Below are 21,445 nucleotides of genomic sequence, written 5' to 3' on the forward strand. Positions count from 1 at the left end.
TCACCTTCATGGGAAGGTCTTGATTGCATATTCATGAGCTGAAGATGCTGTCTGGTAATACATATGTAGCAGAGTTGTAAATGACTGTCTGTGGTGGGAATTTCTTAGAACATATTTAAAGTTAGAGTTTTAACTCTTTTAGTCAGCTCATTTTGAGATCCCTTTAGTTATATTGGGTTTAATAAGAGTTTAAATTCTTTTTTAAATGAGTCCAAACACGCCTATTTCCTATGTAAAGGTTTTTCAGCTTTCAAAATAATCTTTTTTAAACAAATTATTGTTTAAGAGAGTCTTTAAACTTAAATGGTCATGAAAGAAGATATTGTGTTTCCCGCCCTCCCCTTACTAATCCTTGTAGAGGTTCTTCTTATAGTAAGGAGTTGCTCAAGCATTGGCAGGTAACTAATTAATTACCTATTTATGTCCAATTAATATCAATATTTGTATAAGGAAGTGGCTTACTGTATTAATAAGAACAGGAGTACTTGTGGCACCTTAGAGACTAACAAATTTATTTGACCATAAGCTTTTGTGGGCTACAGCCCACATCATCAGATGCATGCAGTGGAAAATACAGTAGAAAGATATATATATATATATATATATATATATATACACACACACACAGAGAACATGAAACAAAGGGTGTTACCATACACACTATAAGGAGAGTAATCAGTTAAGGTGTACTCAGTTTTGCGGATACAAACTAACATGGCTGCTACTCTGAAACATATATTAATAAGCAGCATCATGTTTATGAAAATAACAAAAGTAGCTCTTAAAATTTAGCAAAGGTGCAGAAAAGTTTGTAATAACCTAAAGTTACTTTTATTATAATTAGTAACCATTTTTGCATCAATGTTTGTGTCAGGGTAGACCTCAAGGCAATGGGCCTAATTCTTCACTGCCTTACACCTTGTGTAGTCACCTGCATCCACTTTAAGTATTATTATACAGTAGTTAGTTTACACATATAGTGTATTTTAATGTGGATGAATGTGTTAATTTTTCATAATGTTTTAAGTGTAAAAACACAACTGTAACGGGAAATGTTTGTACCTTTGGTAGTATCCATTGCAGGCAAATTTTTTAACCCTGTGCCAGCCAGAGAAGTCAGGGCTCTTTCTAGTCCATGTCTGAGGGCATTTATTGCGATACCTCACCCCCGACTATGTAAAGCATGTCAGGGGTTAAATATGTCTGCCCCTGAACACTATGCAATCGTTTAACACCATATGCAAACTTGCGAAGCATAGAAAGTGGGAATAGCTGTGCCTAGCAGGACTGATTGCTGTGATGTCCCAGTGTGACATGATCAGAACTCTTCTCTTCCCAGACACTTCTCTGGCAGGGGGGAGCGCGCGGGGGTGAGAAGCCAACTCGCAGCCTGGACGCCGCAGGGGAAGCCCCCCAAACCTGCCCACACCTGTCTGGTTTACCAGGTGGCAGGGGTGGTGAGAGACTGATCGGCAGCCTCAGGTATCCCCGGAGGTGGGGCTCGCCAGCTAGGAGGAAGAGCCGCAGTTTGAAACGTGTGGGCGGGGCGGGCATCTAGATTATGAAGGCACCCGCCAGCTACTGCGCCCACCCCCATGTGGGGGAAGCGCAGGGAGGGCGCCTTATCCCGCCACCCCCTCCCCAGGTGGGGCGAGGCCGGTGGGCTGGCTCTGCGCAGGGCAGCGGGGATGAGCAGAGACCCCGCTCCACGATCTGGTGCCGCGGGCGCCTCCCTCCCTCGCCGGGACTGTCTGTGCCGCAGCTGCAGGAAACCCAACCTCGCTCCGCCTCCTCCCGCCCCGCGTGCGGCTCCGCGCTCGCCTCGCCCGCCCGGGCTGCCCATTGTCTGAGCGGCGGCTCCGGGAGGCGGGAGAGGCGGCCCGGGGAGCAAGGCAGGGCGCGCAGCGGGGGCGGCTGCTGCTGCTTGTGGTGCGGGGCAGGAAGGCGGCTGCGGCGGCTGGGGCGCGATGCTGGGCAGCCCGGCAGCAACTGAGAGGCTGAACCAGGAACTGGCCCGGCGGGGCAGCCGCCCCTGCTGCTGCTGAAGGGGGAGCGGCCGCGCCGGCTCCGGAGACGGGAACTTCGCGCCCCCCGACCCCATGGAGACGCTCAGCGCCGTGAAGGCCAAAGTAGGGGCGAAAAGCGCCGGTGGCTGCGAGGCGGCGGGAACGGGCGGGCCCCAGCCTGCCCCTTCCTCCAGCCCCGCGAGCTCCGGCTCCCCGGCGCCGCCCGAGCCCCACGCCTGCAAGCTGGAGGATTTGGAGACCCTGGCGACTGTGGGTGAGTGAGGAGGGGCGAACAAAGGAGCCGCGTCCCTCTGCCCCGTCCTCTGCCCAGATCCCCGCCAGCCGGCTGCGGGCGCTGGGCTCCGGCCACGGCGCTTGGCGCGCCCCGGGCACCAGCTATTGGCTCCGCAGCCGGCGGTGGCACGGCTTTGCCCCTTCCCAAAGCCGGAGCTCTGGCCCTCTTCTTTCCTGTGCCCTCTCCTCCGCCCAGTCCCATCTCCCTGGCTGGTCCCCAGGGGGCATCTTCCATGCCCAGCGCCAGCCTTGCCCTGTTCCTCTCCCGTGGCTTTCTGAAGACTTCAGTGCCTGCTGGGTATTTCCTGAGCGTTTGGTGGTGTCTGAGATAGCAGAGTTAAGCTCTGTAAATGTCAGTGTAATGGCTGGCAGGTGCCACCCACTGAAAAAAACTGACACTGGGGAATTGCGATATTTTGTGTGCCCATAACTTTTATTTTGTTGGCATCTATGTTAAGCATAAAGTTAAGCCCTTTCTCTTCTTGGTAGACAAGACCACAAACTGTTAATCTCAGAACAATATATTGCTTTGAACTTCAGCCACCTTTGAAAGCTGTTTTCACTAGACCTCGTTTTTGAATGAAAGTTGTAGTTAGCATGCATTGGTGCATTACTGTGGACGTCCTTTTTGTGTGTGTGTGTGTGTGTTTGTCCTAGCCTAAACATTGCAGCATTTCTACTCCACTGCCCACTCTCCAGCCAAGCTCTGTAGGCATCACTGTAGTGTGGATACAAACTATGTTCAGGCTGTCTGAAAAGGGTTTTGAGCATGGTTTAAAAACAGAAGTGAGGTGAGCTGGATGTTGCTGGCTGCATCGTCATGTGTGAGTCACAACTGAACCAGTTAATAACATGATTTTGCACCTGTCTGTGGGGATGGGGCAATCAGTGTTCAATGGCACACTGCACGTTATTCTTGTAATACTGTTTTATATGGTTTAGCCATAGCCCATTCACCACAATCATGTTAAAATACAAATTCAGAGTTTTAAATGCAGTTTGTGGGCCACTGAGGAGGGCAGTTTGACTGACACCCAGTTAAATAGATTTCACAATCTAAATCCACACTGCCCTCTTGGTAACTAGTGCAAAAAAGCTTTGTGTTGAATGGAATTGTGGAAGAAGGTAAAGTAGCATCTTTTGATTTCTAGCACATCTTATCTAGATCTCTATTTTTATGAGAACTACCATTGTGTTAAATAGTAGCATTTATTTTAACATTTGACACTCCGTATACATCTACAGTATTTTGAATGGTATTTGCATCTAGAATAATATCAGTAAATGCAATGTACTTCAACAGTGTGTGCATATGTAAATCTATGTTTTTGTACTAGGTTCAAATGGTTGTATATGCAGCCATACCAGATCTTTATTTATACTTGCCAACACAATGCAAAAAGGTTGGATGGACTTGCTCTCTAGCAAATGCTGCAACCCCCCTAAGCTGGATAGTGATAAATTTTGTTCAGCCAATGCTCGCTTGATATTTAAAACTATTCTTAATCAATATTGTGGTTTCAACATGGTTGTTTAAAAATGGTTGTTGAATGGCTTAAGACTTTTATAGTTGATATGAACCATGTTAGCCAATCCTAAAATATATTGCTTTGTTGCTCTGGTCAAGTGAAAAATTCTCTAAGTTGTATCTGATATGTCCTTTATTTAAAAGTTGAAGTGTGAACAAGTCTTCTTAATAGAGATATTTGCATAAAGCATCCTGCTGCACTCCTTGGAAGTGATTAATCTCATTTGTGACATCACAACTAGTTTCTCTGGAAACAGTTGTCATCACAGAGGATTATGCCCCCAAGTGGGGCACAAACTGTAGGAAAAGACTAACTCTTAAGACACACACATATAATTGTCGTGCAGATGTCCCTAGAAATAACAAGGAAGGCAAAAAATGGCACAAGAATTATTTCTAAACATCTTTTCGGAGCTTAACGCTTAAGAAAATGGAAAGTTGGGATTCTGTTAAGAATGCTGATGGAACGGAGGTGTGAAGGGAGGGGGTTGCCTTCAAAAATTTCTACTTTCTATCTGATAGCAGAAGGCACAATCCATACTCCTGAGCAACAGTTATATTGACTTAACCCCTGGTGTAGACTGTACTATGTTGACGGGAGGACTTCTGCGGTCAGTGTAGCTACACTGCCTCTGGTGGAGGTGGCTTAACTACACTGATGGAAGAAACTCTCCCGTTGGCATAGTAGCATCTTCACTGAAGTGCTACAGCAGAAACTACAAAACTTGAGAGGGAGGAGAGAAGAGTGTACAAATCTGTTGGTGTAAAGACCCCCTAGGGCCTTGTCTAAACATGGAAGTTGAGGTGGTTTAACTTAAATTGGTTTTAAAACTGCTTTTGTTAAACCAGTGCAGAAGATCATGGGTGTTCAGTTTAAACTTGTATCAGGGGGTAGCCGTGTTAGTCTGTATCTACAAAAACAACAAAGAGTCCGGTGGCACCTTAAAGACTAACAGATTTATTTGGGCATAAGCTTTCGTGAGGTTTTTACTCACGAAAGCTTATGCCCAAATAAATCTGTCAGTTTAAACTTGTTCCTTATATTGCTAAAGCAATATAATCCAGGTTCATATTGTTTTGAGTATCCATACAGTCTTTTACACTGCTTTAACTAGATAGATTTTAAGTCATACCTCTTCTCTCCAAGCATCATCAGCATGAAATTAACAATGCTACGGTTAGTTTCACCACTGCAATTTAGAACCTCAGTAAAATTGTGTCAAGAATTGACAGTTTTAGTCTGCTGCTGATACTGAAAGCTATGCCTGGTATCAGAGGCGAACATGGGAGTCATTTGTGTGGGAGGAGAGCCAGGAAGTTAGAGGCCAGGAAGTTGTGATTTTGGTGGGGTTTGCCTATGGGAAAGGAAGGAAGGCGAAGAGACAATAGCATCTGGGGTTCTTTGGGTTGTCTTACTACGGTTATGGGGGCCATTTCAGTAGCTATTTGAGCACCTCACAATCTTTAATGCATTTATCCTCTGTGAGATGAAGTAGTTATCCCCATTGATAGATGGGAAACTAAACAGAGTGATTTGCCTAAGGTCACATCGAAAGTATGTGACAGAGCAAGGACCTGAACCCCAGTTTTCCAAGTCCTAGGCTCATGCCCTAATTGCTGGACCATCCGTCCTCATCCTTTTCTAACACTAATGAATCATTGTTTGATACAAAAGATGGAACCCCGAAAGAGAATCTAGAGAAAACAATCTGGAGGAATTGCAGCATCTTCTCCTTTTCCCAACAGCTGGAGTTGCTTGGGGATTTTTCCTTGAACCTCTGCAGTGGGGCTGTCTATTTTTTTCTGTATTGTCATTTCTATAGTATATGTCAAATTTTTCTAAGCCTTAACAAAGGGATGAAAAAGTCAGATAAAGATGTAGAATCAGACAACAGGCGAAAGGAAAGGAGAGATTGCTTCATTCTTGGAGGGGTGGGGGAAAGGAAATACTTTCTTTCCAAAGAGTATAACACATGGCCAAGGAAATGGGCTACAGAGGAAAAAGAGAATGTAAGGAAAGGTGGGGAAGAGGAGGGATGAAATGAAAGAAGGAAATAAAGATCTATTGAAAGAACAAAACAAAAAAAACTTGACACAGTATAATGAATTTCAGAGCCTTTATTAAAGGGACACTTCTTAATTTTAAAACTTGTAAACAGTTTTTGTAAAACCTTAAAAACAATGGAAACCTTCCCACAATATTTAACAATTTCAACGAAAAGAGTGCTTTTAAACAAACCTCCCCATGTAGTGTTCTAAACTAAAATTTTGTGGTATGATGAAACTGCATGTTATAAATAACCCCAGACTCTTATTTAATTGTGTAAGCATGGGGAAAAAACACAATCAAAATAAAACTGCAAACAAACAAAACAAAATCACTGGCAAAATCTCTTGTTTTACTACTTTAGGAATTCTTCTCCTTGTATACAAGGCATTCTAATAATTTCTTGTATAGGTATAGTCTGTTCAGTAATAGCTATTGTTCTGATTTGGTAGCTAAGTATACCTTTTTTTTTTTTTTTTTTTTGTTAATACTAGTGGAAGCTTTTTTCCACAGGAACCAAAACAGCCTTCAAAAGTTTGTTTTTTTTTGTGGTTTTTTTTTTTTTTTTAAAGTCTCTTGAATAGTTAATGAAAACAATAATATGATATTGGCTGGCTGCTCAACAATCCAAACATAACATCACTTTGCTTTTTTAGAGTGTGTTTTTTGTTTTTAACTTTTCTACCCAATCTCAAGGAAAGTTGATAGTTTCTTCCGTGCTTTTACTTCACAAACACGCTTTAGCTCCGTAGGTTTCAGAAGGAAAAAAATGGTATAATGTAGTTGCTGTAGAGGCTTGAATTCATTGTTGCATTCTCACGTCTTCAAGACAAAACATCTGTGTTTAAATGGAGTGACTTTAGGGCATGTCTTCACTAGCAAAGTTAAAGCACTGCCGTGGCAGTGTTTTAATGTGGCTGTGTAGTCACGGCACCAGTGCTGGGAGAGATGAAAAAAACCCACTTCCATGAGGGGAATAGCTACCAGCACTGATGCACTGTCTACACTGGCACTTTACAGCGCTGAAACTTGCAGTGCTCAGGGATGTGTTTTTTTTCACACCCCAAAGTGAGAAAGTTGCAATGCTGTAAAGTGCTAGTGTAGACAAGCCCTTAGTTCCTATTTTCCCTTGTTCTGTCCTTTGTTCCCCTTCTTACTTCCTTCTCCCTCTCTCCTCCTTCTCTCTCACGTTCACACCTGTCCTTGAACAATCTGCTATGACCCAGCTGCAGTTTGAATGAAAATGACCAGTTTTGTGTCAGTTTCTCTGTTGCTTGTGCAATACTTTACTGTAGGATTGTTCCACAGGTAATTGAAGAAGCAGCACTGGTAGATTATGGAGAGAGAGAAATCAAACCCTGCATGGCCAGAAGAAGGGCCTCTTCCATGAGGGTCCTTGTTCTTAATGGTTTGTAAGTGACTAATAAAAGGGAGAAATGAACAACCCTTCTTTCCTCAAAAGGAAAAGAGGACCCAAAAGGAAAGATTCTTTTTCCAAACTGGGAGTGTGCGATGACTAAAACATGCACAGACTGGGTGTTGAGAATCAGACAGAGTAGCAGAAATCTTTGTGGTAAAGAAAGATTTGTAAAATCTGAGAAATTGGTGAAGAAAATAAATTTGTATTGGTTCAGTACAGTGTTACCCCCTAATATTAAATTTCCTTTGACTACTAATCTTATTAAAGTAGTTAATTGGTATGTGGCAAGCTCAGACTCCCTCTCCCCTCATGCTCTGGACATGACTGCATTTGAAAATGTGTGTGGGTAGGGAAGTTCCCTTGATATAAAATGAAATTAATCCCCATAGCAGTCACTCTTCAAAATTTATGCTAGAGAGGGTCATTGCAAAGTTAATCCAGTCTCCATGTCCTGGAATGGAAAAAAACATAGGCGGAATATTGTGGAAGACTTCCTCACAGTGAGATCTAGGGAATAGTCACCCAAGGAAAAGCACTGAAGAATAAACTAGGGAATAGGGCTGTCAAGTGATTAAAAAAATTAATCGCGATTAATCATGCGATTAATCACACTGTTAAACAATAATAGAATACCATTTATATAAGTATTTTTGGGTGTTTTCTACATTTTCAAATATATTGATTTCAATTACAACCCAGATACAAAGTGTACAGTGCTCACTTTATTTTTGATTAAAAGTATTTGCATTGTAAAAAAAACAAAAATAGTATTTTTCAATTCACCTAACACAAGTACTGTAGTGCAATCTGTTTATCATGAAAGTTGAACTTACAAATGTAGTATATGCAAAAACTGCATTCAAAAATAAAACAACGTAAAATTTTAGAACCAGCAAGTCCACTCAGTCCTACTTCTTGTTCAGCCAATCGCTCAGACAAACAAGTTTGTTTACATTTGCAGGTGATGCTGCTGCTTATGTCTTGTTTACAATGTCACCTGAAAGTGAGAACAGGCGTTTTTGTGGCACTGTTGTGTGTACCTGGTGTTTCAAGATATTTACATGTCAGATGCGCAATGATTCATATGTCCCTTCATGCTTCCAGAACCATTGCAGGGGACATGCGTCCATGCTGATGACGGGTTCTGCTCGATAACAATCCAAAGCAGTGCGGACTGATGCATGTTCATTTTCATCCTCTGAGTCAGATGCCACAAGCAGAAGATTGATTTTTCTTTTTTGGTGGTTCGGGTTCTGTAGTTTCTGCATCAGAATGTTGCTCTTTTAAGACCTCTGAAAGCATGCTCCACGCCTCGTTCCTCTCAGATTTTGGAAGGCACTTCAGATTCTTAAATCTTGAATCGAGTGCTGTAGCTATCTTTAGAAATCTCACATTAGTACCTTTTTGCATTTTGTTATGTCTGCAATGAAAGTGTTCTTAAAATGAACAACATGTGCTGGGTCATCGTCCGTGACTGCTATAACATGAAATATATGGCAGAATGTGGGTAAAACAGAGCAGGGGACATACAATTTCCCCCCGAGGAATTCAGTCACAAATTTAATTAATGCATTATTTTTTTTAGCAAGCGTCATCAGCATGGAAGCATATGTCCTCTGGAATAGTGGTCGAAGCATATGTCCTCTGGAATAGTGGCCGAAGCATGAAAGGCCATATGAATCTTTAGCGCATCTGGCACGTAAATATCTTGCGACGCCGGCTACAACAGTGCCATTTAAATGCCTGTTCTCGCTTTCTGGTGATCTTGTAAATAAGAAGAGGGCAGCAGCGTCTCCTGCGAACGTAAACAAACTTGTTCAGCCAATCGCTCATACAAACAACAAGTAGGACTGAGTGGACTTGTAGGCTCTGAAGTTTTACATTTTGTTTTTAGTGCAGCTATGTAACAAAAAAAAATCTACATTTGTAAGTTGCACTTTCATGACAGATTGCACTACAGTACTTGTATGAGGTGAATTGAAAAATACAATTTTTATAATTTTTACAGTGCAAATATTTAGAATAAAAATAGTATACACTTTGATTGCAATTACTACACAATACAATATATATTAAAATGTAGAAAAACATCCAAAAATATTTAATACATTTCAATTGTTAGTCTATTATTTAACAGTGCGATTAAAACTGCGATTAATCGACAGCTCTACTAGGGAATAATCATTCATTGCCAGGGAAATGGATATAGTTTAATGTCTTTTTAATCTCTGATTTCTGCAGTTAGGCCTGCACTATAGTTGTCAACAAAGCTATCCAAAAGTGTCAGTTGTGGTGTGAATGCTTGAATAATCTCAGATCCAGCTCATACCAGTGCTGCAGATAGATGAAGCATATAAAAGGTAGGATAATTCCTTCCCTTTACAAATAAAACATAAACAAGCATAACAGGGAGGTGCATCATTACAGGATTTCTCCACCACAGTGGTAAGTCACAACTAAACCTGAGAAGATAGAGAGAGGATGTTCAGTTGGAACAGAGAACTTTGTAAATAATTGAGAACCAAGGAAGTTGTTGACTCAAACCTATTAATTACTAGCAAGTCTGGGGGGAGAGAGAGCCCTATCCAACCTACCCTTCTACTTCCCCAGAGCCTCTGAATCAGTCTTCCTTTCACAGCAATAAGACGTGAGAACAAGTGGATTCTCGTTCAAGGCTGGTTGTGAAATACAGCATGTCTGGAGTGGAAGGGGGATGGACAGTGCAATTTATGTATGTGTTTAGTTAGCTGTTGGAGTGGTGAGCCAGGAAAAGCACCCAAGAATTGTCTTTCATGACATGAAAGACAGGAAATTTGTGTTCCTACTGTAAGGGGTTGTCTACACTAAAAAGTAGCACAGAATTCACTGTACAGGTATAACTAAAGCTATTCAACCCCCTATTGTGGATGCAGTTAAACTGGTGTAAATGTGTTTATACCAGGGGAATAGTTATACTAGTATAACTGTGTTCACATTAGAGCTTTTATTGGTTTAACTGTTTTGGTTAAAAAAAAAATCATATCCCTAATCAAAATAGATATATGGGTAAAAAAACAAAAAGCCCCCTATGAATTGTAGACTTGACCTAAGGTGGTATTACACTTTTTCAAAAACAAGTAAAATTCTGTAAGTAAAATTCTGCTTAGTAAGTAATTTCACATAAGCTCTTCAAATGGGAGGGATGTGTGAGAGTTCCTTTTTAGTTATAAGACTGAAATAAATTTCAGTGTTCTTGAGGGGAAAAGTAGTATCTTTCAAGTGAATTGAAAGATTGATGCCTTACTTTAATGCTCAAAGTTCATTTTACCTAGCTAGTGCTTCTACCGTATCTGTGCTCCCATTCTATAGGAGTTGCTTTAGCTTGATTTGGAAAAAAAAATAGTCATTGTCTCAACTGATCCTTCTTGCATACTAGGAGTACATCAGAAATCATTATGCCAGTTCCAGCAGAGTCCCTTTTGTAGCTTTGAGAACCTTGAAATCTCCTTTAAAGTGCGGCGGGAACTGATCCAAAGCATTAGGGGTGCATTTGAGGTGTATTCCTTATGTGGCTAAATTTGGAGGTTCATATTATGAACAAAACTGTTTGATAGCTAAGTGCAATGGGATAGTTACTGCTTTCTCGTAATCTTTTAAGGAGGAGTGATGGAAGTAGAGAAAGAGTGGCCTCGTAGTTAAGGAATGGAAATGAGAATGAGTTTTCTGGGGGCTTGTCTACACTACTGCTTAAGTTGATTGTAATTTGCATTGCTCAGGGATGTGACAAAATACACCCCAAATGACGCAACTTACATCGACTTAAAGCAGTACTATGTCAGCAGGCGACGCTCTCCCACTGACATAGCTTCTGTCTCGTTGAGGTGGAGTAATTACGTTGATGGGAGAGCACTCTCCCATTATCATAGCATGTCTTCACCATGTATGTTGAAGCGTGGTAGTGAAGACAAGCCCTGTGTTACCTTTGGCAAGTCACTTAGGCCCAGATTTTTAAAAGGTATTTAGGCACCTAAATCTCATTCATTTCAGTGAAAGTTAGGCACCTAGGAACTTACTAAATCCTCTGTTATGGCCTGACTTTTCAAAGCACTGAACACCTGAAGCTCCCATTGACTTCATATGGAGCTTCAGGTGTATAGTACCTCTGCAAATCAGACCCATAATCTTTCTTTATTATAATGAGAGTAAGAACATTGATGTAACCTCTCTGGGGAGCTCAGACTAAACTAGTCTTTAAAATGTATAGAGGTCAGATGGAAGGCATTACATTTTATAAATGCAAAGTGTCTGCATGGAGCACACGGGAGAAAGTTGGGTGGATCTTAAAGACTGAAATATAGGAGGGAGCAAAGGCAACATGAGTCACGGGGGAGCAGAAAAGACATAAATAGAAGACTAGAGGATGAAACCGTGATATGGAAAAGCAAGGTCGTGGATGTGATTATGAAAGTTGGTAGGAGAAGAAAAGTGACGCTATCTTTCAGAGAAAGAAGACAATAGTGGAGATAAGCATGGTAATGTTATGGAGATGGATGGAAGGAGAGATGTGGCTACATAACTGGAAAAAAGGAATAAACAGGAAAATACTCAGACAACTCCTAGGACAGTGAATTTCATTAAACCTTTGCCCCTTTATTTTTGTTGCATTTACCTGGAAACTTCCTGCATTTTTGCCTTTTTTTTTTTTTTTTTTTAAAGTAGGTAAAGTTATGAGTTTTTGTGTGCAGACACTCCCTGACTTATGCAAGCGTTCCATTCTGGAATGCCTTGCGTAAGTCAGGGACGTATACCTGACAATTGCCCCTCTTCCCCCCAAAAAAGAAAAGCTTACGGAACTTTTTCTGTAAGTGGGGGTTTGTGTAAGTCAGGTTTGCGTAACCCGGGGAGCGTCTGTGCTTATTTTATATCAAGGTTGTTACTACTCTTCTTTCTGTAGATAAATAATGGTGGGGAGGGAGGAAAGAGGAGATTGTCTAGGCAAACCTCTGACTGATAAAGGGAGTTCAATTCCTTAGGGCTTATAACGAAATATGCCAATTTATATATTTAAATAGGATCCATGCATAGCTGTCACTATTCTGAGCAGCTGGGCTCCACTCTTCTATCAGTAGAGACTGTTGCTGATCCAGATTTTTTCCCCCCGTGGGTGATGAGTGGCGGGGAGGAGACAAAATAATTGTGAAGACTTTTTCCAGAATCTTGAGGTCAGTCTGTGCTTGGTATAATTACAACTGGGTAAAATGAGTGGTGAAAATATTCATATTCCCCCTCTAAAATGCTATGGTCAATTCTGAAGGAGAGGAGATTGTGGGGTTTTTGTTTTTGTGTGAAAGGTGGAGGCAGCTATGTGTGTGTGTGTATGAAATGAATGCATTTTTGTGCTACCTTTTATATAATTCAAGAGATCAAAAATTCATGTACTGCCTCTGACATTCTATAAATAGATCATCATTTCAGAAAGATTCTTTGAACATGAAGAAAACACCTTACTTTTTCACTCTAGAGAGCTCTCCAAAAGAGCAACAATAATAATTTCTGAATTGTAAGAAACAATTCGGGATCGGTATAGCTCATAACTAAAACTGTGGCCCTCAGATTATGTAAAATCTGGATTTTGCGATTAGAGTTTTCGGGCAAGGAGAGGGCATATGGTTACTTCTCCCTAAATGCTTGGAAAGGCTGATTCACTGCAATGCTGAAAGAAACTTGGTCGCAGGGGAAACGGGGTTAGAGACAAATGTGGCAATATATCAGCAGTACCTGCCGAGAATCTCTCCTGTTCTATTGTCCCATTGCACAACAGAGCCAGAAATGCAGGATACTGCCAAATTTAAATCTTCCGCCTCCCCCCCAATTTTTGTATGTCCTGCATGGAAGAATTTACATGACTGACAGTTTGGCTGTTGACCCTTATACTTAGGATTGGTGGAACCTGATTTTTATTTTTCATAACTCCAACAAATAATATAAATTTTTTATTTTTAAGATTTTTTTATTTAAATTTTTACAGTTCCATGAAATTATGGAAGGAGAGCCAGACAATTATTTAATGACCGTAGGCAATGAGATTTAATCAATTTTATTAGATAACATATAACATGTCTCTTGCAAACACACACAGAAAAAACATATATGATTTAAAAGTATTCCAACATCCACATAATGTATTAAAATATCAGTCCAGACTTAATAACTCTCTTCTAAACCATAATGCTAAAAGGGCAAAAATTACCATCAATTTAATTACTACCAGACATTGAGAAAATACTAAAAAAAAACCAAAACAAAACAATTCTTTTGAGCTGATAAAAATTCTTTTTATATAAAAAAGATAAAATCAACCATGCTCTCAGAAATTGGAAAATTGAATAATCCAAAAGATAATGAGATAAATCTTCCTGTGCTCCAGATTCACATGGGCAAAAATGAAGATCTGAAGGAACTTTTCCATATCTAACTTTTGAGGACTGCAGTTGCCATGGTTTGGAAGCTTAATCTTACATAAATGAGGATTTGATAACTCATTCAAATACAGTTCAAAAACATGGGCTGTCTTCAAAGTAGAGAACCAAAAAGCAAACTTGGAATCATGAATCATAGTCTCATCTTCTTGCTGGGTAATATCCGTGGCTCTCTGAGTAATTGATTGAGTTGATTAACAATACCATCAATAATAGAAAAACCCAACCTAAATAAAATCTATTGGAGGGTCTTATACCATGGAAATAAGGAGTACTCGGACCAAAATAAATAATAAAAAAAAGCAATTCAAGATCTACTTACAGGGGGGGAAACCCACCTCTGTATGTAAAAATGAGGCAAATATAGATTATGGGAGAATTGTCTCCTCAAAATTATTTTGAACTATCTCTGTGGCTGACATTTGTTCTCTAAACTAATCTTTGACCCCCTAAAGCATCTGTGATGATATTGTAGCATTAAAAACTTAGTGCTGCAGCAGCTATGTTCCCACCATATGAGTGGGTAAAACGGGGCACTCCTTGAGCAGAGCTAAAGGCCTTTTGTTTTAAACCTTTATGATAAGGGGATCAGTGGCCCACATGGTGGAACTTCATCCCTAAATGCATAAAAGCAGAGACTTCTTCTACAAGGTGGCCTCCTGTCTTCCCCTCAATTTGCAGAGGGTTCTTCCCAAAATTGTAATTGACAACCAGGTCTTGAGAATTATAGTATGAAGAAAAATGACATAACCTTCAGAGGCTTTTTGGAGTTTGCAATAAAACAACCATATCATTGGTATGTAACAGGATAGATCTAGCCTTAATTTGTGGCAGAGAGGCATTACCGTCTTTTTTTAAAACCATACACCATGTCATTAATAAATTAATTAAAAAGAGGCACTAGAAGTCATCCCTGATGTACTCCCTTAGAAGTAGGGAATATAGTACAGTCTGGGTTGACTTTTAGCTCTTGCCCTAGAGGTGTTACCCTGGTGTAAAGCCTCCAAAATATACAGAAGTATTAGATTGATGCTCAATTCTTCTTAATTTTACCCAGTTTTTCTGTTAGTCAAATGCCATCTTAAGATCTATAAAGCCACATACAATCTAGTATCCTTAACTGCAGTATATTTATAAACCATATAGGATAAAATAAACAATTGTCAGTTGTGGCTCTACTAGCCCTAAAGCCACTTTGCTCTTTGTGTAGTAAATTAGCCTTTCAAGTCCACATTTCAAATTTAGATATTAAAAATCTAAAATACATTTTCCCTGCCACATCTAACAGATTAATAGGTCTATATGAATCAGGATTTTCTCTTTTTTTGGTCCACTTTTTAAAACAAACAAAACAAAAAAACCCTGTGATATTGCACCTCCAGCATGACTAATGATGGTAAATAATTTAGCCAAGACTGGAGACACCAGTCAAGGTTCTTCTGAAAAACTTCAGTGGGGAGAAAAATCTTCCCTTGGAACTTTTTTCTATCATTGGGCTAAAATAAATGACTAGAGTTCACTGTCTGTTTCTGAAGGCCAGAGTGGTAAATTAAAGAGAGGATTCCTCATTGCACCAACTATGGTTGAATTAGATTAAAAAGCCGTTTGGGGGTAGTCATTAAAGACCTGGCCAAAATGTGTTATCCAGACTTCTTCATTAATATGAGGTTCCTCAACTGGAGCATCTCTACTAAAGCCACTTTCAGATTGAAAACATTAAAGCTTTATAAACTGTTAAAGCACAAATTGTCAACATCATATATAGAAATATACAAAAGTAAATATCCTTACACAGGGCCGGCGCAACCCATTAGGCGACCTAGGTGGTTGCCTAGGGCGCTACAATTTGGGGGGCGGCAACCGAGGCTGTATTTCGGCGGCGGGACCTTCCGCCACCTCTGTGGTGGGGGGTGGCATTTCGGGGCAGGACCTTCCGCCGCCAAGGGCAGCAGAAAAGCTGGCGGCGATCCTGTCCTTACATCAACTCATCATACTTTGTTTTATTAGTCATGTGCTAGTCCAAGTCTAATTGAAAAGTCTAAATTACTGGATTTTTGCCTATAATGTTTCTATGACTAGGAGGTTTAAGTGAGACTTCTTCCCCGCCCCCCAGACACTCTTTCCCCCCCCCCCAAACATGTGTATGCATGTGCACACATTCATCCACCTCAGGCCTTTTATTACAGTTACTGGAATGCCTAGTTATTTGGTAGAGTCAGCAGATGATTCTAGATTTCAGAAGCTTTCCAGATTTGAGCATATGTCCTTACAGTAAAAAATGCTGAGCTCTCCAATTTGGTCTTCACAGAGGCATATGCAGTGTTTGCTTTGAACTTTTCAACAGACAATGATTTTTTCACAGACACTGAAGCTGCTGTCATTGTGAGTGCAGGTGATGCACTGGACATGACATGCAATGGCTGGTTTTCTCTTCTCTAATGTTCAAGTCATCACATGGCACTTTGCACACCATATGCAAGTTAAAATCATGCTTGAACTCTTCTGCCTAGCAAGGGAAATGCACAGAATATTTTTGTAGTTGCTAAAATTGTGTGACATCTGGGCCTTGACAAATGGATCAAACTGAAATCCTGATCCATAGAGTCCGAGTAACTTGTGGGATATGGTTGCCTTCAGTTGGCTTAGAAATTCTGGTGTGAAAGCACACAGTGCAGATGAAAGGGGATCACTTTTGGAGCGTATTGACTTGCCTTCTATTTCTTACGGCATTATCTACATCAGCCGCAACTTGTAAATAGTGGTTAAGCTGCAGATCAGTGTGATATATTGGGGTGCATTTGTTTCCATTTACAAAGGAACCCCATGGTTTTCCCCTCAAAATACAAAAATAAAAGATAACTTGCAATACGGTTCTCATAGGGTTCCATTGACCTTGACAATCCAGCATAGTTTCATTTCCTTCTTTGAGCTGACTGTATACTTGTCTTTAATGAGAATCTGTCACTCTGTCCCAGTGTGCATGAATGAATTGTTTTGCCTTGAGCCAGGAAAACCAGCGCAATTGTACAATGGGGGGTGGGCAGGGACGCATTCAATGGGCTTGTGTTGGTTGACAGACTTTAACAAATGCTCACCTTTGCCTGTTGGTATGTTTAAATATTGCTGAAAATGTATTTCAAATTTATTGATGTCATGGAACTCATCAGTTCTGATTGCCTTATCAAAGCCTACATGGGGAAGATGAGCAATACATGGAATGTGCAGCAGATGTGGATATATTTCTTTCAAGTCTTTCACTAAGCATTGCATGTGTGTCGTGGAGCATCGTTGATTGACAGTTTTCCTGTGTGTGGCTATACTCTCCAATATGTCCAAATTGAAAAGATCCCTGAACTGCGCTGAGAAGTAACAGAGGATTTAAATGGTGTTTATTGATTTATATTTGTCACTGAAGAACACTGCAAGGATGTTAATTGCTGGGTGTTCAGCAAGCTCTGGAGTTGCATCAGTTACTAAAGAGAATTTCCCACCACTCAAAAGATCCCTAGTTGCAGCTTGGTGAGTGAAAACTTCAGGCAGGTATTTTTTTCCAGCTGATGATGATGATCTGGGCAAGTGCATGCTCTCAGTGGATCACTGTGAAGCAAGCATAGTTAATAAAAAGCTCAAACCATGGACTGAATTAACTCAGATTGCCTCAAAGCACAACATGAGTACCAGATTGCATGAAAATCTGTAGCTTCTTGGTTCTTTTCTCTCATTCTTCCCTAACAGGAAAGCCTGGTTTATTTTTTCTTGACATTTTTTAATATCATGAACCTTACTATTCACATGTTCAGCAGTACAATTTGCCTGTCATGAGATGTCTGTTTTATAAACTTTGCTGTACAAAATGTCCTTCTGTCCCTTTCCAGGCTTTGTCACTGTTTTGACTTTGAGGTCAGCGTATTTGCTGCAATATTCCTTTAGGGATTTTCTTCTGCAACAGAATTAAAACAAAGTTATCCTCTGTTATTGTACATGTGCAGCTGAGCTGCACACCACAAATATAATTGCATTTATGCTGTTCCTCAACTTTGACCCCCCCCCACACACGCTGTAACAAATGTTAACACCAGAGCCAGCAGTTTTAGCAGAGTGGAGATACATGCTTTATGTAGCATCCATTACAACATGTTTTATATACATTAAGGTGGGAGTCTAAGACTCAGCAGTATTTTTCTTACTTTGCCTATCTGTAAAAGTTTTATTGGTGGAAATGTTTTTTGTCAGTCTTTGTGCGTATGGAGAAATTGACGTTTACCAATAAAAATCAAATCCTTCCAAACCTATTTGCAGTCAGGGAATTCTGACCCTTTTTGGCAGCTTTCATGTTGTACAAGCAGCTGCTGTGACTTTACTATACTATCCTATTAAGGAGCTCTCCGTTCTTCTGCCTTCTTTTTCTTTACCCATATCCCCATGTAGAGTAGTTGATTGCTCTGTGGATTGGTTTGGAAACAAGTGCTAGTTAAACAAGACAGCTGTCACCTGCTTTAACGGACTCTGTGTTTGTCTTCTATGGAACACTTTGACCTCAGCTAATTTGTAACAAATGTCCTTTTAAATCTGAAACTCACTGTTAATTCATAAGGCATTACTGCCATGAAACTGGACTGGCTGATAGGTATATCTGTCATAATAGATAAGTAGAGGCTTAGGGTCAAGGCTGTCTGATGAATTCCTTTTGGGGTTGGTAGTGGTATTGTGCATTGTCATTGAATTCTTCCTGCCTCTTACCCACCCTTACAGCACACTGCATAAACTTCAGTTCAGGTTGTTATGCTCTCTGGTTTACAATTGCTTAATTGTTCGGTGTAGGTAATATTTAATGCTGTATAAAGTACTTAAATTTATAATCTTGGAGTTTCTTTTGTTAATTTGAAACTGAGCTTTATTTTATTTATTAGGAAAACTTGGTCACTGGAAGAGTTTATTTTTTCCTCACTAAATATATATTTATAGGACTCTTAAGCCAATGGCTCTAGGTTTCAGTCAGTTTTATTGTAAGACCTGCTCTGCTCTTGCCTTGCTATCTGACTATGCAGTATCATGACAGATCACAACTTTCTGTACTGGAACACAGAGCTTTATGGACAAATTTATATGTAACTTCTTGGGTCCTGCAAGTTAAAGGAAGGTCAAATAAAAAGCATTAGGTAATGACAAGACTTCTTGTGTATCAGATCATTTATAGGATTTCATAATTAGTTATCTAGAACACTTGCTTAAAGAAACAAGGAATTACTGGTTCATCATTGGTATTACTGGTTCACTGTGTGCTGTAGAAATAAGTAGGCCATTTCTTGGTAATGTTGGAACTCACTTTGCTTATAAGGGACATATCTAATCTGTGTTTAGATTCTACTCCAGGGGTCGGCAACCTCTGGCACGCGGCTCGCCAGGGTAAGCACACTGGTGGGCTGGGCCAATTTGTTTACCTGCCACGTCTGCAGGTTCGGCCAATCGTGACTCCCACTGGCCGCGGTTCGCCGCTTCAGGCCAATGGGGGCGGTGGGAAGCCGTGGCCAGTACATCCCTCGGCCCGTGCCGCTTCCCGCAGCCCCCATTGGCCTGGAGCGGCGAACCGTGGCCAGTGGGAGCTGCAATTGGCCGAACCGGGAGACGCGGCAGGTAAACAAATTGGCCTGGCCTGGCCCGCCCCGCCCCGCCAGGGCGAGCCATGTGCCAGAGGTTGCCGACCCCTATTCTACACTGTAACTGACAAAGAATGAGAGAAATGGAACAACTTATTTCCTCCAACTCGAGTAGCCTAGTTTAATCTGATATTGGAACTGGTTGGAGGAATGAATAAATCTGTTCATAGTTGTAAGTAAATATATTTAGTGTAACCTGTAACTTAGTCTGCATTTTTTATCTTGCACAACTGATGCGTATTAAAAGTGTGTGTAAGGAAATAATTTTGTTAATAGTTTAATTTAAAATTAAATAGAAAATGTCACTGAATTCAAAATCCAAAATCTTTCAATAGAATCTATAAACAAAAAAATATTTGTTTATTCACACTTTTAAAATGAAACACATACCTTCTGACTAATGATTGCAGAGCGTTGAGGTGGTTTCTTACTACAAAAACATAACATTCCAGTGCTGTGGGAGTCTGGATACCATTATCAAATCCTAGAAATGTAGGGTTGGATGGGACCTTGAGAGATCAAGTCCAGCCCTTTTAGCTGAGGCAGGACAAAGTAAACCTAGAGCATCTCTCACAAGTATTTGTCCAACCAGTCCTTAAAAACATCCAATGCTGGGGATTCCACAGCCTCCCTTGGAAGCCTATTCTGGAGCTTAATTATAGTTCTCTTTTCCCCCCTTCCTAATATCTCTAACCTACTTCTTCCTTACTATAGGATCAAAAAACTAAAAAACTTCAAATGGAGGTGCATACCCCTTTGGAAATCTTAGACGTAATCTGCAGACCCCAGGTTGAAAACCCCTGCTATAGATTAAGCCAATTAATTATTCTTCTACCTTCAGTGGGCATAGAGAACAAATGATTACTGTCCTCTGTATCACAGCCCTTCACATACATGAAGATTATGAGGCTCCACTCAGTCTTGTCTCAAGACTAATTAAAAACTTTCCTAGTATGAAGGGTTTAGAAAACCTGACCTTTATTTATTTTATTTATTTTATTTTTGTTCTGCCCTGGACTCTTTCCAGTTTGTCCACCTTTTCCTAAAGTATGGTGCCCAGAATTGGACACAGTACTCTAGCTGTGGCCTCATCAGTGTTGAGTGGAGTGGGACAGTTACCTCCTGTTTTACATACAACACTCCTGTTAATACATCCCAGAGTATTAGCTTTTTTTCACAACAACCTCATTGATTCATACTCAATTTGTGATGTACTGTATCCCTCGTTCCTTTTCAGCAGTACTATCATTGAGCCATTTTGTAGTTTATGCTTTTGATTTTCTTTCCTTCGTAAGTGTAGTACTTTGCAGTTGTCTTTATTGAATTTTATCTTGATTTCAGACCAATCCTCCAATTTATCAAGATTGTTTTGAATTCTGATACTGTCCTCCAAAGTGCTTGCAGCCCCAGAGTGCAGCTTGGTGTGAACTGTAGATTTCATAAGTGTAGTTACTGCTCTACTATACAAGTTATTAATGGAAATAACCAATAGAACCAGACCCAGAATTGACTCTTGTGTGATCCATAGATAAGGCCTCCCATTTTGACAGCATTGGGAATACTCTTTCAACCTGCCTTACAGGAATTTCATCCAGACGTTTCCCTAGTTTGCTTATGAGACAGTCATGTGGGACTGTGTCAAAAGCCTTACTAAAATCGAGATATACCACACCTGCTGCTTCCCTCTATCCACTACACCAGTAACTCTGTCAAAGAAGGAAACTATGTTCATTTGACATGACTCGTTCTTGACAAATTCATGCTGGTTATTGTTTTATAATCCTGTTACCCTCTAGGTGTTTACAAATTGATTGTTTAATAATTTGTTCCAGTACAAATCTTTCCACACCTCTAAGTTAGACTGACCTGTAATTTCCTGAGCCCTCTTTGTTTCCCCCTTTTTAAAGATAGGTACAAGGGCAAAGTTTTGCCCTTGTTTGCCCTTGTCCAGTCCTCTGGGACCTCACCTCTCCTCCCAAGAGTTCCAAAAATAACCTAAGCAATTTTAGAACTGTTAACAAGTTTAAGTCCCTCT

General features: G+C 40.5%; 1 protein-coding gene across 2 annotated transcripts in view; it reads left to right on the forward strand.

Moving 5' to 3' along the window:
- Nucleotides 1-1,711: 1,711 nt before the first annotated feature.
- The window catches only part of PRKX (protein kinase cAMP-dependent X-linked catalytic subunit), a 139,338-nt gene continuing 119,604 nt past the window's right edge, over nucleotides 1,712-21,445 (forward strand). The window contains exon 1 of one of the 2 annotated variants that reach the window (XR_008442700.1): nucleotides 1,712-2,280. Coding sequence is in view for 1 of the 2 variants with exons in the window: in XM_054008338.1 (XP_053864313.1) it covers nucleotides 2,100-2,280 (181 nt within the window). In the remaining variant the exon portion in view is untranslated. The remainder of the gene's footprint in view (nucleotides 2,281-21,445) is intronic. The other variant, XM_054008338.1, reaches the window with a different exon arrangement.

This window comes from Malaclemys terrapin, chromosome 1 (genome assembly GCF_027887155.1).
Source record: "Malaclemys terrapin pileata isolate rMalTer1 chromosome 1, rMalTer1.hap1, whole genome shotgun sequence".
Classification (NCBI taxonomy): domain Eukaryota; kingdom Metazoa; phylum Chordata; order Testudines; family Emydidae; genus Malaclemys; species Malaclemys terrapin.